General features: G+C 33.1%; 1 protein-coding gene across 3 annotated transcripts in view; it reads left to right on the top strand.

Annotated features, from left to right (window-relative positions):
• Positions 1 to 14223, top strand: part of RNF216 (ring finger protein 216) — a 167936-nt gene that overhangs the window by 39283 nt on the left and 114430 nt on the right. For all 3 annotated transcript variants that reach the window (XM_074281240.1, XM_074281241.1, XM_074281242.1), the window contains 3 exons: positions 5433 to 5553; positions 10038 to 10225; positions 13249 to 14037. In XM_074281240.1, coding sequence (XP_074137341.1) covers positions 5487 to 5553; positions 10038 to 10225; positions 13249 to 14037 — 1044 coding nt within the window. In that variant the 5' untranslated portion in view covers positions 5433 to 5486. The remainder of the gene's footprint in view (positions 1 to 5432; positions 5554 to 10037; positions 10226 to 13248; positions 14038 to 14223) is intronic.

The following is a 14223-nucleotide window of genomic DNA, read 5'->3' as shown; positions in this document are numbered from 1 at the left end:
TAATATGTGTATACATATTTATACAGTTGTCTTGCTACATAAGAAAAATCAGATTTAGAAAGAAGGTAAAAATAACCTGGGAAGAAAAACAAAAATGTAAGGAAACAATAACAGAAAGAATGTTAATGCTATGTTGTGGTCCACACTCATTTCCCAGTGTTCTTTCCCTGGGTGGAGCTGGAACTGATTTGTATCCTCTGTTGAAGAGAGCCACATCCAGAATTGATCATCATATCGTATTGTTGTTGAAGTGTATAATGATCATCTAGTTCTCTTCATTTCATTTAACATCAGTTCATGTAAGTCTTTCCAAGCCTCTCTGTAGTCATGCTGCTGGTCATTTCTTATAGAACAATAATCCATAATATTCATATACCACAATTTATTTAGCCATTCTTTAATTGATGGGCATTCATTCAATTTCCAATTTCTAGCCACTACAAAAAGGGCTGCCACAAACATTTTTGCACACATTGGTCCCTTTCCCTTCTTTAACACTGCTAGTTATGCACAATTTGATAACTTTTTGAGCATAGTTCCAAATTGCTCTCCAGAATGGCTGGATGTATTCACAACTCCACCAACAATGTATCAGTGTCCCTCTCCAACATTCGTTATTAGCCAATCTGAGAGGTGTGTAATGGTATCTCAGAGTTGTCTTAATTTACATTTCTCTGATCAGTAAATGATTTGGAACACCTTTTCATATGGGTAGAAATAGTTTCAATTCATCATCTGAAAATTGTTCATATCCTTTTGGGCTTATATTCCTATTGGGCTTGATTTCTTACAAATTAAAGTTAATTCTCTATATATTTTGGAAATGAGGCCTTTATCAGAACTTTTAACTGTAAAGATATTCCCAGTTTTCTTTCTAATCATGTCTGCATTAGTTTTGTTTGTACAAAAGCTTTTTACCTTGATATCTTCAAAATTTTCTATTTTGTGATCAGTAATGATCTCTAATTCTTTGGTCACAAATTCCTTCCTCCTCCACAGATCTGAGAGGTAAACTATCCTGTGTTCTTCTAATTTATTTATAATCTCATTCTTTATGCCTAGATCATGAACTCATTTTGATCTTATCTTGGTATACAGTGGGTCAATGCCTAGTTTCTGCCATATTAATTTCCAATTTTCCCAGCAGTTTTTGTCAAATAATGCATTCTTATCCCAAAAGTTGGATTCTTTGGGTTTGTCAAACACTAGATTGCTATAGTTATTGACTATTTTGTCCTGTGAACCTAACCTGTACCACTGATAACTAATCTTATTTCTTAGCCAATACCAAATTGGACCACACTTTCAAAAAAAAAAAAAAAAAAAAAAAAGGAAATATGGTGAGAATAGTAGGTGGTGCAGATGGAAGATATCAATAAAAATTTGTTTAAAAAAAGAAAAACAATTGCAACTTTTGAAGGAAGTCTAAATAACATGGCAATATAATTGTACCAGGATCTCCCATCGGAAAAGCTACAAACATTTATTTAGTTCCTTTCTGCTAGAAATCTTTGCAAGACAAAAATGAAACAATCCCTACCCTCAGGATAAGTGCAAGCTTTTGTTAAATAGGGGCCTTAGCAAACTGGTAGGCACACACAGTGAATATGGTCCTGGAGTTGGGAAGAGTTGAGTTCAAATGAGGACTCAGAGCTGGAGAAGGAAATGGCAAACCACTCCAAACCACTTCTTTGCCAAGAAAACCCTAGGAAAGCATTATGAAAAGTCATATATGACTGAAAAACAACTAGAATAATGCCTATCAAAGAGTTTATATTCTCAGGGGAGGTAGCAAACCCTGTATAAGTATATAGAAAATATACTCAGTATAATTTCAATTCTAAGGTAGTAGCAGGAAAGGGAAAAGTCCTATATATGTATATACATAATATAAACAACATAATTTCATTTGTGAAACACTAGAAAATAAGGGGAGGGAAAATAAGTAGAAGATACAGAAAACATGACAGGAAGAGAATAAGAAATTTAGCATTTTAGAGTGGGAAGAAAGATGTAGTTTACATCCTGTACTTGTGAATAATTTATAAATCATACAAAATAAAATTATGGCTAAAATGATGTTCTTATGTGTTTATACTAGAAGTAGTGAGTTTTATAGCAGGAACTTTAAATAACGCAAGACTTAAATGTATTATCCGGATCTTTGATCTTTTGAAAGTGAAATAGCATCAGATTTGTGTCGAGGCGGAAATAAACTTTGATATTAAAAATTGAAGGCAGACTGAAAATTACAACTGTGGGATGCTAAAACATGCCTTGGGGGAAAAAAAAAAGCTTGTAATTAATAACATAGAAACTCAGAATTGATTTAATGGTTAATTTTTTGAGGGAAGATTGTCTTTTGAACACACTTTCTGAAGACTTGTTTTTGGAGAAGGAACTTTTTTTCTAATGCATGACTTGTTCTTTAATTTTCAAGAGGGAAATTAAAATTCCTTTAGGTTTGTAAGTTTGAAAATTCATCATTCAGATTCTCTCGTCAGAGCTGAATATTTTAAATTTTGATATTTATGGCTTTTGTAATTTAAATTTTTAAGTGCAAGTTTATTTTTGAAATGTGGATAAGGAAGGACAATTGATCTGTGGTACTTACATTTTTATAAATTCATCTCAAACACTGAATAAGCAACCTTGGACTCTTTCTCCTCTAGGAAATATCGAGTTAGGTTCTTGCAGGCCTCTGATCACATTTACCTTAGCACTTTCCAGGGTGGCCTCATGTACAGATTGGGGAATTTTTTATTGGTGAATGGGTGAACCACAAATAAGTATGGATTGTACCATTTGTATTGTTCTAATTCAAACCTAACATTCTCCTAGGAAAGAGTTGCAAAAGGGGAACAAAAATTTATTAAGCACTTATTTTTTTTTTTTAAATTATATATATATATATATATTTTATATTATTATCCCTTGTATTCATTTTTCCAAATTACCCCCCTCCCTCTATTCCCTCCCCCCGATGACAGGCAATCCCATACATTTTACATGTGTTACAATATAGTCTAGGTACAATACATGTGTGTGAATATCATTTTCTTGTTGCACAATAAACATTAGAATCCGAAGGTACATGCAACCTGGGCAGACAGATATTAGTGCTAACAATTTACATTCACTTCCCAGTGTTTCTTCTCTGGGTGTAGCTACCTCTGTCCATCATTGATCAACTGGAAGTGAGTTGGATCTTCTTTATGTTGAAGATTTCCACTTCCATCAGAATACATCCTCATACAGTATTGTTGTTGAAGTGTACAGTCATCTTCTGGTTCTGCTCATTCTTGCCCAGCCAGAAAGCTTCCCTGGGGCCCTTGGGGATAGAGGAACAGTTTGTTTCAGGAAAGTCTGTTTAGCTAAGGCTGGAGAAGTTGGCCTGCATGCCTTTATCAGTCAGGGTAACCCTCAGAAACTACCTCATCAACTGAAAATGTGAATTGTGTTGGTAGAGGTAGGGCCCATTGGAGAAAATTACCATTGCACAGAAGCAATGGTAATATAATATACTCCATTACATTAAAATCCCTGGTTATCTTAGCTTTCACCCAATCATTGGGCATTAAAGTTAGCATTTGGCTATTATTAGCTGTGCATAGATAAGCATCATTGTACAAATGAGATTTTTTTTTTCCTTTTGAATTATTTCCTTGGGAAGTGTTCCCAGTGGTAGGATCACTAGGTCATTGTTATTTACTGCCAAAAACAGCTGATAATATTTTAGTATTGGTTAAATGCCAGCAAGTGTTTGGGCCAGCTTAAGTAAAAGAGAGTCACATTTGGGAATTGGAGATTGGAGGTGGGGACTATTCTGTGAGAATTGGAGCAGATGTCAAGCAATATACACTTATTAGTAAGTGCTTTCTATGTGCCAGGCACTGACTTAAACACTGGAAGTACAGAGAAAGGCAAAACCAGTTCGTACCTTTTAAGAGGTCACATTTTAATGAGAATAACAACCTGTCATTAATTAGGAGGATATGAGACAGAGACAGAGACAGCAGTTTCTTTTTAAAAAGTGGGATTTGAGTTGAAGCAATCAAGGGACAGAGGTGAAGAGGAAGTATAATCCATAGCTATAGATTGGGAAAGCAAGACTGGAGTGTTATATTTGAGGGACCATGATAGCTGGATCATGGAATGCATGTGAGAAGTGAATTGTAAAAAGCTAGGAAAAGTGGAAAGGGGATAGGTTGTAAAGAGCTACTAAAAACTTGAGGGTACTAGAGAATATATGGAGGTGAGAAGGGAGGCACAGAAGATTGGGCTAGGAATTATCTTTAATAATTTTTTGAAAGGAATTTAAAGATTAAAATTGGGATGACTTATAAGATTTTTTCCATCTCTTGAAGTCCTGTGATTTGAGTATCAGATTGTTGTGGGTCTCAGCAGTTGCATTGCTTTTAAGTAGCCCTGCAGTGCTATTTTTGTTTTTAAAGCACAATGATCTGAAAAGCGGTCAACTTGCTGTAGTGAACAATAGAGAAATACCTAAATGTTTTTGTCTTAGTCCCTTCTTGCACTTGAGAGAGACACTCTATAGGTTGCCCAAGTAATACTTTGGCCAGTTATGCTTCTCTAGAGGATCTTATAAGACCCCCCCTTTAGAGTCTAGTTACCTTAATTTAGTTTTGAAATTGGGAACCCGTGCTGTACTATGTACTGTCTTCTCTCTGATTGGCTGATTCTCATTTAAGTGCTGACTTAAATGCATATGAAGTGTAGTATTTTACTGAGGGAAAGAAGTAATAAGGGTTGTGGAGGTAGAGAAGAAGAATGGGATGCTTTTGTGGAGATTGATTATATTTCTACCCCCAAACTTTTTTTTAAATCAATTTTATCAATCACGACCAACATATATTTGATGGGGAGGGAGTGAGAGGCTCTGTTTTATTTCATTCTGTCAAAGAAATCCATGGCTAATTTTTTAATGTTTATATGTCTTTGGACAGGAAGTGTTCCATCAAACAGCAAATTGACTCTTATTGGTTAGCAGTTTTATTAGATGTGGACTTTACAAAAAGAAAAAGATTTATTTCAATGAGGGTTTGAAAATTTGAACTTTTCTTATAAAACTACAAAATCAAATCACTCTTGGATAAAGAGAGTACCTCTAACCCAGACCACTTTCGACCATGTACAGTGTAGACAAAAGGCTCTGTCTCCTTGCAAGCTTAATTGAATGGAATTCACCTGAGTTGAATGGGGTCTGGTAGAGAAATTTTTGACTCAACTTTCAGGAGACAGAAAAGGAGTAACTCTGAATCTCCCCATAACATCATTTCTCTCACTTTCAGCTTCTCAATTTTTATAGCTGCTGCTGTTCATTAAAAGATTTTGAGAATCATTGACAAACCTGGGACTGATCAAAACTGAAAACGCTAAGTTTCCTTTTTTTCTTTGCTTTATTTTTCCAGATCATTCTGAGTACTTCATTGCTGGTACATATATGTGCAAATCTGTGTTTTAAAATGGCAGAGGGAGGTGGCAATGAAGAAGTGATTCATTTGAACAGCTTTCATGGTCACAGAGGGAAAGGTAAGTTATTTGGCTTATTTCTCTTTCCCTTCTGTTTTCTTTTAGCCTAACATTCTATTACAAGAAATTTGTGGTCATACATTTTGTAATATTTAGAATTTACAAAATGTATAAATAGGGCACTGGTACAGTTTTAAAAGCAAGAGTCCCCATCCTTCACGAATTTTCAGACTACATTGTTAATGGCATATGGGAGTGAATCATTTGGTCTATGTCATAAAGGAATTGTGAAAATACAAGCAAGTAATAGAAAGAATAACAATAACAATAAATTTTTATGGGAATTCATAATTTACAAAGAACTTTTCTTATAAAACTACAAAATAGATCATATATAAGAGTTTGTCCATGGCCAGGTAGCTGATGTCAGAAGCTTGCGAAAATACACTAGCAGAGAAGGTACAATCTGTAAACAAATTCTAGAAAGTGCTGGTATAAAGCAGACCATACTCCTTTTCATTGTATTAGTTGTTTATTTAAACAGTTTTAATTTAGAAATTTTTCTTTTGAGGAAAAAATTTAGTTTGGATTTATAATGAAGTATTTATATTATTTAGTATTTACTTTATAGAAATTTTAACCAACTTTTCTGGTAAGTATGCAATGCTGTAAATTGATCAATATATCCATTTCTTTTACAACTAATAGTAATTATTTGTATAAATATGAATGAACTTTTACTGTTAAATCACAATTTAAACTTTGTTAGAGTCAAAGAAATAATCTGTGACTGTGAATAGGAAAGAATACTAACTATACTAGTTTTTATTGCCCATATTAACATTCTTTGAAGAGGTAATGTTTTGGGGTTTTTTCCCCAGGTCCATTTTGTGCTCATTTCTCTTTTATTGGTTTGAAAGGTGTGAAAATGACTAATTTCAGAAAAAGTAAATTTCAGTTTTTCATTTGTTTTTTAAAGTGGCTCCAAAATGTATATATTAAAAGTTTTAATATGCCAAATTTTTGTTGTGACTTGTAGTTGTTTCCGAATTTTTAGGACATGTCATCACTCAAATTATATAGTAGTGTTTGAGGTCAAGTAGTTAAGATTGTGACATCCAGATTTACTGACATTTTTAGAATCTTTTTTCATAAAATCATGGAATATCTAAGCCAAGTGTTAGAATAGTAATTTAGAATATCTGTCCAGTTTTGAAAATTTTCACCACTGTCTGGCGCTTATCCTCTTTTCTAACCTTACTTCATATTAGTTCCATAATTCCAGCTAAAATCCATTCCTTTGGCTCTTCCTATGTCCTGTCTCTTTTCTGTACCTTTCTCTTATATACTTAGAATGCTCATTCTCCTAAGCTTACAAGGTAGTTTTCTTCCAGGGCATTGAAAATTAAATCATTCAGTCACTTCCTCATTAAAAAGGGAAGGGAATAAGCATTTATATAACTACATACCAGGCATTGTGCTACTTACTTTTACAAATGTTATCCATTTTGATTTCATAGCAATCCTGGGAGGTAGGTGCTGTTTCTCCATTTTGCAATTGAAGGAAATAAGTCAGAGTTTAAATGACTTACCCAAGTTCACACAGCTAGTAAGTATGTGAGGCAAATTTGAATTTGTCTTTCTGACTCTCAGTGCTGCCTCACAATATTCATATGCAAGAAATAGCGTGTGAGAAATAATTAGCTTATTTCTATTTTGTCCAGCAGTTAAAAAATAGATAATTAAAGCTTAATGGAATTGCTTTTGGCTTTAGCCATACATATAGAAGACATTCTCTACAGTTGTATTTATTTATTTATTTTATTTTTATTTTTATTTTTTTTTATTATATATATATATATATATATATATATTTTATAATATTATCCCTTGTATTCATTTTTCCAAATTACCCCTCCTCCCTCTATTCCCTCCCCCCGACGACAGGCAATACCATACATTTTACATGTGTTACAATATAGTCTAGGTACAATACATGTGTGCGAATATCATTTTCTTGTTGCACAATAAACATTAGAATCCGAAGGTACATGCAACCTGGGCAGACAGATATTAGTGCTAACAATTTTCATTCCCCTCCCAGTGTTTCTTCTCTGGGTGTAGCTACCTCTGTCCATCATTGATCAACATTGAATCTTCTCTACAGTTGTATTTAAAAGAAAAATGGATAATTTTGATTGCTTTAATTTAGTGATAATATATTTTTTAAAAGGTGGTTACTTAAAAAACAAGTAACTAAATTAACACAAAATGGTTGGAGATAAAACTTTTTATATTGTAAAAATTGGGTAAATCAAAATATTAAATAGATGTTTCATTATATTTGTTAAATGATAAAATTTAACAGATATTTTTAAGAATCTCTTAAGTAATTTTTTCCTCATGAGGAAATATTTTAAATTTTAGATTGGAATATTTTGCTTTTTCAGAATTTTATAAACTGCAGAGTGATTTAACTCCATAATCCTCTTACATTGCCCTAAACAGAGTTAAAATTATAGTTTATGTCTACATAGCATTTTTGCATTTTCAAATTCAGTTATCCATGTCTCATTTAATCACATAACAGCTCTGTATAATTGCAAGGACAGATATTTATTTCTTACTGTATATCTCTTGACAGTGAAGTTCAAAGGGATGATAGACAAGGTTCTGCAGATATCTAGTAAATGGTAGATTTGTCCAGTTAAAATAGCTTCCTGACAAAGGTAGGCTACTCAATTTCTGCATAGCTACTCTAGCTAAACCCAGATTGAATAAAGATAAAAATAATTCAATGAAGATGCTACAGCAAATGATTTCATGTAGCCAAGAAATCCAGCAAACATTAGTCATAAGAAAGGGAATCATCAGTAAAGAGCAATACCAGTATGAACAGATGAGCCTAGAACTTTTGAGAAGGACCAGAGAAGAACCAAAAATACAAGGAGCCTTTAGGGATTTCTGACCAATTTAGATGAGAAAGTGATAAAAGTAATCCAAGAAATAGGTTCCTTGAAAACTAGAGTGGATCAAACAGAAACATTATATTTTGTCCATGAGACAATAAAAAATAGTAGAATAATAACAAATTATTGGGGGGGGGAGAACAAACTGTAATATCTAATATCATAAATAACTGACCTGAGAAACAAGTTAAGGATAGATAATTTAAGAATTATTGGACTCTCTGAAAACCATTGTTTTAAAACAATGTTGTTTAAAAAAAAAAAAAGCCTCGATACTACTTCAAAAAATCAAAAATGAAAATTGTTTATTCTGATCACCTCCTAAAAGAATCCCTAAATAGAAAACATTCAGGAATGGCATAACCAAAATCCAGAACTCTCGTGTCAAAGAACACAGGCACACATAATTTGTTTATAGAAGTAAACTTAACAGAAAAACAAGTAGGACAGGTGAGGTGGGATATTAAAAGGGAAAATAATTCTGGGGAAGTAATTGTCTCAAGCAAGACAAACTTTTTGATCCTGAAAAAAGGAATTAAAAAGAAAAAAAGCAAAGCAAAGCACTAAGCAAAACAAAGTAGTAAGAAGATATCTTTGAGAAATGGTTGAATATGAATGTAATGGAATAACGTTGTTCCATAAGACAACATTCTTTTTAAAAAATATATATTTTTCCCCAGTTACATTTAAAACAATTTTTTTACATTTGTTTTTAAAACTTTGAGTTCCAGATTTTCTCCTATTCCCATCCCCCATTTAAAAAGCAAAACAAAACAAAACACATGTGAAATTATATAAAACATTTCCATAAAAGTCATATTGTGAAAGAAAACATAGATATTTCCTCCTAAGGGGAAAAAAAAACCTCAAGAAAAGTAAAGTTTAAAAAAAGGAAGAAAAAAGAGTATGCTTCAATCTGTTTTCAGAGACAATCAGTTCTCATCTCCGGATATGGGTAGGATTTTTCATCATCAGTCTTTCAGAGTAGTTGTGAATCATTATATTGCTGAGGACAGCAAAGTCATTCATAGCTGATCATCCCAGCACATTGCTATTACTTTGTACACAGTACATTTCACTTTAAGTTCATGGAAGACCTTCCAGGTTTTCCTGAGAACATCCTGCTTTTGATTTTCCATATAATAATACAACATCAAAATCACATACCACAATTTATTTAGAGATTCTCCTATTGATGGGCATCCTCTCAGTTTCTAATTTTTTTTTGCTCTGAGAAGAGAGCTTTTTCCTTTTTTAAATAGTCTCTTGGGATTCATACCTAGTAGTAGTATTGTTAGGTAAAAAGATATGCATGATTTTATAGCTCTTTGAGTATAGTTCATATCTTTGATCATTTATCAATTGGGATAAAGACAAAGTTTATAAAATTTTTAAAAAGAGACAATTTGTGGAGATGAATCTTTCTGACTCAGGAAGACTTCCTGACTTCATCTAGTGATGAAGTGACACTGAACTCACTTCAGTGATTTCCTGTCTCAGCACTCTATCCAGTGTACTGCCTAGCTGTCCATGTAAGTCCTTAGCTTGTGGATAACATTTTATATTTTTCTGTAGACAGGATAAGTCACAGAGATGAAGGACTCATTACCATATCAGACTCCTCAGATGAAGAACTTGCTCTTTTGCCAATATCAGCTTCTCGACAGCATGATGATGACGACGATGATTATGACTATGATGATGATGACGACAATGATGATGATGATGATGATGACGATGATGATGTTGTCATCTTGGCAGAAGTGAGTTTTCCTGAGAATACAGTGGTGAGGTACTAATGGAGAGCAAATTGGATAAAGAGTTTTATAAACTGGGATGTTGCGGAAGAAAAACTTAGGCTAGTATTCTAATAACCAGTTCCCTTTTACCCAAAGTAGAAATGATTGTGACTTTGTTTAATTTTTGGAATGGATTATAGGAACTCAAGTCTTCCCCAGCAGTTTTTATCATTCTGTTTACTATGCATGATCTAGATTTATCTTAGATTTGAGGAGGGCCAGACATAGAATCATAGAAATAGGATATAATTGGAAATAGAAAACTTGTAACTGGTGACCTACCAGCATCTGAAATAAATTTATGATGAGCCTAACATATATGGTAGCATTAAAATCTGCAAGACATTTTGATGGCTAACAACTAGAAAGAAGTTATTTGTTAATTTATTTTTTTAAAATTTGGGTTTATTTTAATTTTATTTTAATAGTTATTTTTTTTAATTACATGTAAAGATAATTTTGAGCTTCCATTTTTATTAAAGATTTGCATTCCAGTTGTTTTTTTCTCTCTTTCCCCACACTAGCAAGCAATCTGAAATAGGTTATACTTGTACATTCATTGTTTCCATATGAGTCATATTAGGAAAGAAAAATCAGAACAAAAGGGCAAACCCATGAGAAAGAAAAAAAGGTGAAAATAATATGCTTTAATCAATATTCAGTCTCCATAGTTGAGAAGAGAATTACTGATTCACTGACTTATTTCCACCTTTCCTAGGGAACATAGTAGTACAGGTAAATCTCCACTACAGAATGGTTTTATTTTTGAGAAGATGTGTAAGAACTATGTCTGTTCTGATCCCTTTTGCTTATGTTTATGATGAGGATCAGCTAAGATTTTTGATTAGAACCATTTAAAGCTTAATCATGATTGTTTTCTATATTACTCAGCTGACATGATATGCATGCACATGCTTACACACAATCACATGCACATGTAGTTCTTCCAAGGCATATAAATTATAAGGCTGTTAACCAGTCTCTTTTATTGTCACCTTTTTCTATCATGCTCCTTTTCCTTCCTGCCCAAAGTGACTGACTTGTTTGCTTAAACATTTCTTCTATTTGTAAAGAAGAAATACATTATTCCTCATGACTGTTAGTTGTTAAACTGTATACTGGAGATATATAAGAAATATATTTTGAGACTTTCTCAGAAATTTCTTAAAGACTGAGACTGTTTTTGCTTTTTTGTTTATATTTCTGGCATGTTTCGCTTAGTGCCTAATACCCAATAAGTACTTCAAATGGTTGTTAGCCTTACTAGTAGATATTTAATGATTCTTTACTTTAGAAAAGGTTTTTTAAAGTATATTTGTTTTTGAAATAAATGATGTGGTTTTGGAGATGAAAATGAAAGTATTATTACAATTCTATAAGGAACTTTGGAAAGGTAATTCTGAGAGAAGGTTTAAAATTCTATTTTGAATGAGGGGAACAGCTTGCTCAATTAGTCGGAGAATATTTCTTTTTAATAGAAAGGGAAACATGGTCTTATTTAAAAGAGGGTAAGGATTTTCATACAATCTATAGGATTGTAGCTTCATATACTGGGAGATAGTAGGATTATTTTATAGATAAGGTAACTGATACAGTAAGGTTTGGAGATATGGAAATGAATGTTAGAGTAACACTGAGAATCTGAACCCCATTGTTATTTAGAGAGGGTTCTCCAGGATGTTGTTGGTTAGAAGCAGTATACAACACCAATACTAAAACACCACCATCTGAATTTCTTTTCGTAGAAGATTGGATTGCTTCTTTTAGGAAGAATGATGCTTGTATGTTTAATTTTAATCAATTCCATTTCAGAGGCTAAATTGTTTTAAAACATTGTCACTAAGATATTTTATTACCAAGAAATCACAAATGGGCATATATTTAATTGGTCGCCTTTGAAAAAGGAGCAGCTAGGTGGTGCATTGGATAGAGCACCAGCCCTGAAGTCAGGAGGACCTGAGTTCAAATCTGGTCTCAAGACACTTAACACTTCCTAGTTGTGTGACCCTGGGCAAATCACTTAACCTCAATTGCCTCAGTAAAAAAAATGAAATGAAAACAGTAGCAAAAATTCTTTGCCCATTTCCAAAGTATATTTTTTAAACATATTTCCTTCCAATTATATGTAAAAACAATTAAAAAAAATTTTTAAATTCAAAATTCTATTCTTTTTTTTCCTCCTCCATATTAGTAATTTTGTGGAAGAATATTTGAATCAAAAAAAGAAAAAGTGAAAAGTAGGGTATTTCAATCAGTATTTAGACTGCATTAGATCTTTCTCTGGACATGGATAGCATTTTTCATCATGAGTCCTTTGGGATTGTTTTGAATCATTGTATTGCTGAGAGTAATTCATAATTGCTCATTGTACAGTATTGCTGCTACTGTGTACTGTGTTCTTCTGATTCTGCTCACTTCATTCTGTATCAGTTCATGTCTTTCCAGGCTTTTCTGAAATCTGAAATCATCCTGCTTGTCATCTTTTATAGCACAGTAGTAATCTGCTACAATTGTGTACCACAACTTGTTCAGTCCTTCTCCCGTTTATGAGTATCCCCTCAATTTCCAATTCTTAGCTACTACGAAAGAGATTGCTTATAAATGTCCTTATATAAATAGGCCTTTTTCAAAGACAACTTTCATCACAGATTACAATAAAAAAATGGTCTGAGTAATATCATTGGAAACTTTGGATTTTATTGATTAATTTCAATTTTATAAAAGTTATCTATATTGTAATCAAATATAGGAAAATATTTTGTAAGTTTTTTCTATTTTTATTTTAGTGGTCTTCTCAGAGATAAAATTAAACTCCTGAAGAAGTACTAGGCTTTCTTGAAATTAGTTTGTAAATCATTTTAGGGAGTAAGGCCTAATTTCTTTTTCAAATTAGGTAAAAAACAATTTCTTTTTTTTTTTTTTTTCTTGTAAATGTTAGCTTTATTAAATATGTTAGAACGTTTCTCTTTTTTTCCCCCCTATTTTAGACAAATAAACAGCAACTATTGCGACCTATTGTCAAACCTGCTGCCCAATGGCAGAATCTGAAAAGACTGGGAGAAGGAGGGTCTAAAAAGAGTATGACTACTTTTCTGCAAGAAAAGAATGGTCTTTTTTCAACAATAAATACTGGATCAAGATTTAGTGAAAACAATAGAAACCAGGATCCTCAGTTGCCTGGTCCCTCTGAACACAGTAAACACAGGGCCAAAAAAGACCGAAATCCCAAGCCTGGACCAAGTAATGTTCAAGCTATAAAAGTCATTTTGAAACCCAGTGTGAAAAAGGAAATAATCAATTTAGAAGAAGCTAGCAAACATCCGAATGTACAAAACCAGTCAACTGAAGACTCTGAACCAGAGCTTATACCAAACCTTGAAGAATCAGCTGCTACAGTAGATGACCAGGTTATAAGAGAAAATAGTTGGTTAGATCATCCATATTTCCAACCCATAGACCAAGAACCAAATGAATTAGCAAATCAAGTTGTTCCACAACAGGGGCAGCCTGAAGCAGACCTCTCATATAGAGATGAGATTCCAGGACCAGCTTTTCCAAGGCCAGAACCACAGCAAGATGGAATCCCAGGTCCTTCCTCTCCTCAGCCTGCCCATCCTCCTGGAGAACTTAAAGATGATCAACTAGCGATAGATGATGAGCAGCCTGGTCCAGCTTTCCCATTTCCAGGATCTCATCAGCCTGATTTGGGAAATGTTCCAGAACAAGGAGGCACTAGTGCAGATCAAGAATTTATTACACTATTAGTGAAAGAAACAGTAAGTCTTATTTCCTCCTTTCAGATTTTATCAATCAGTAGAAAAAAAAATTCATTGTTAAAGCCTAGTTTGTATATTTATTAGTTACACAAATGGAAATACTCTCTTAATCAAGATTTTCCTAAGAATATATTCATATAGATGCTATAAGATATTGGGAATTTTGGCTTGGTAACTTTATGCATG

Source organism: Sminthopsis crassicaudata, chromosome 1 (genome assembly GCF_048593235.1).
Source record: "Sminthopsis crassicaudata isolate SCR6 chromosome 1, ASM4859323v1, whole genome shotgun sequence".
NCBI lineage: Eukaryota > Metazoa > Chordata > Mammalia > Dasyuromorphia > Dasyuridae > Sminthopsis > Sminthopsis crassicaudata.
This window is presented reverse-complemented; position numbering and strand designations above follow the sequence as displayed.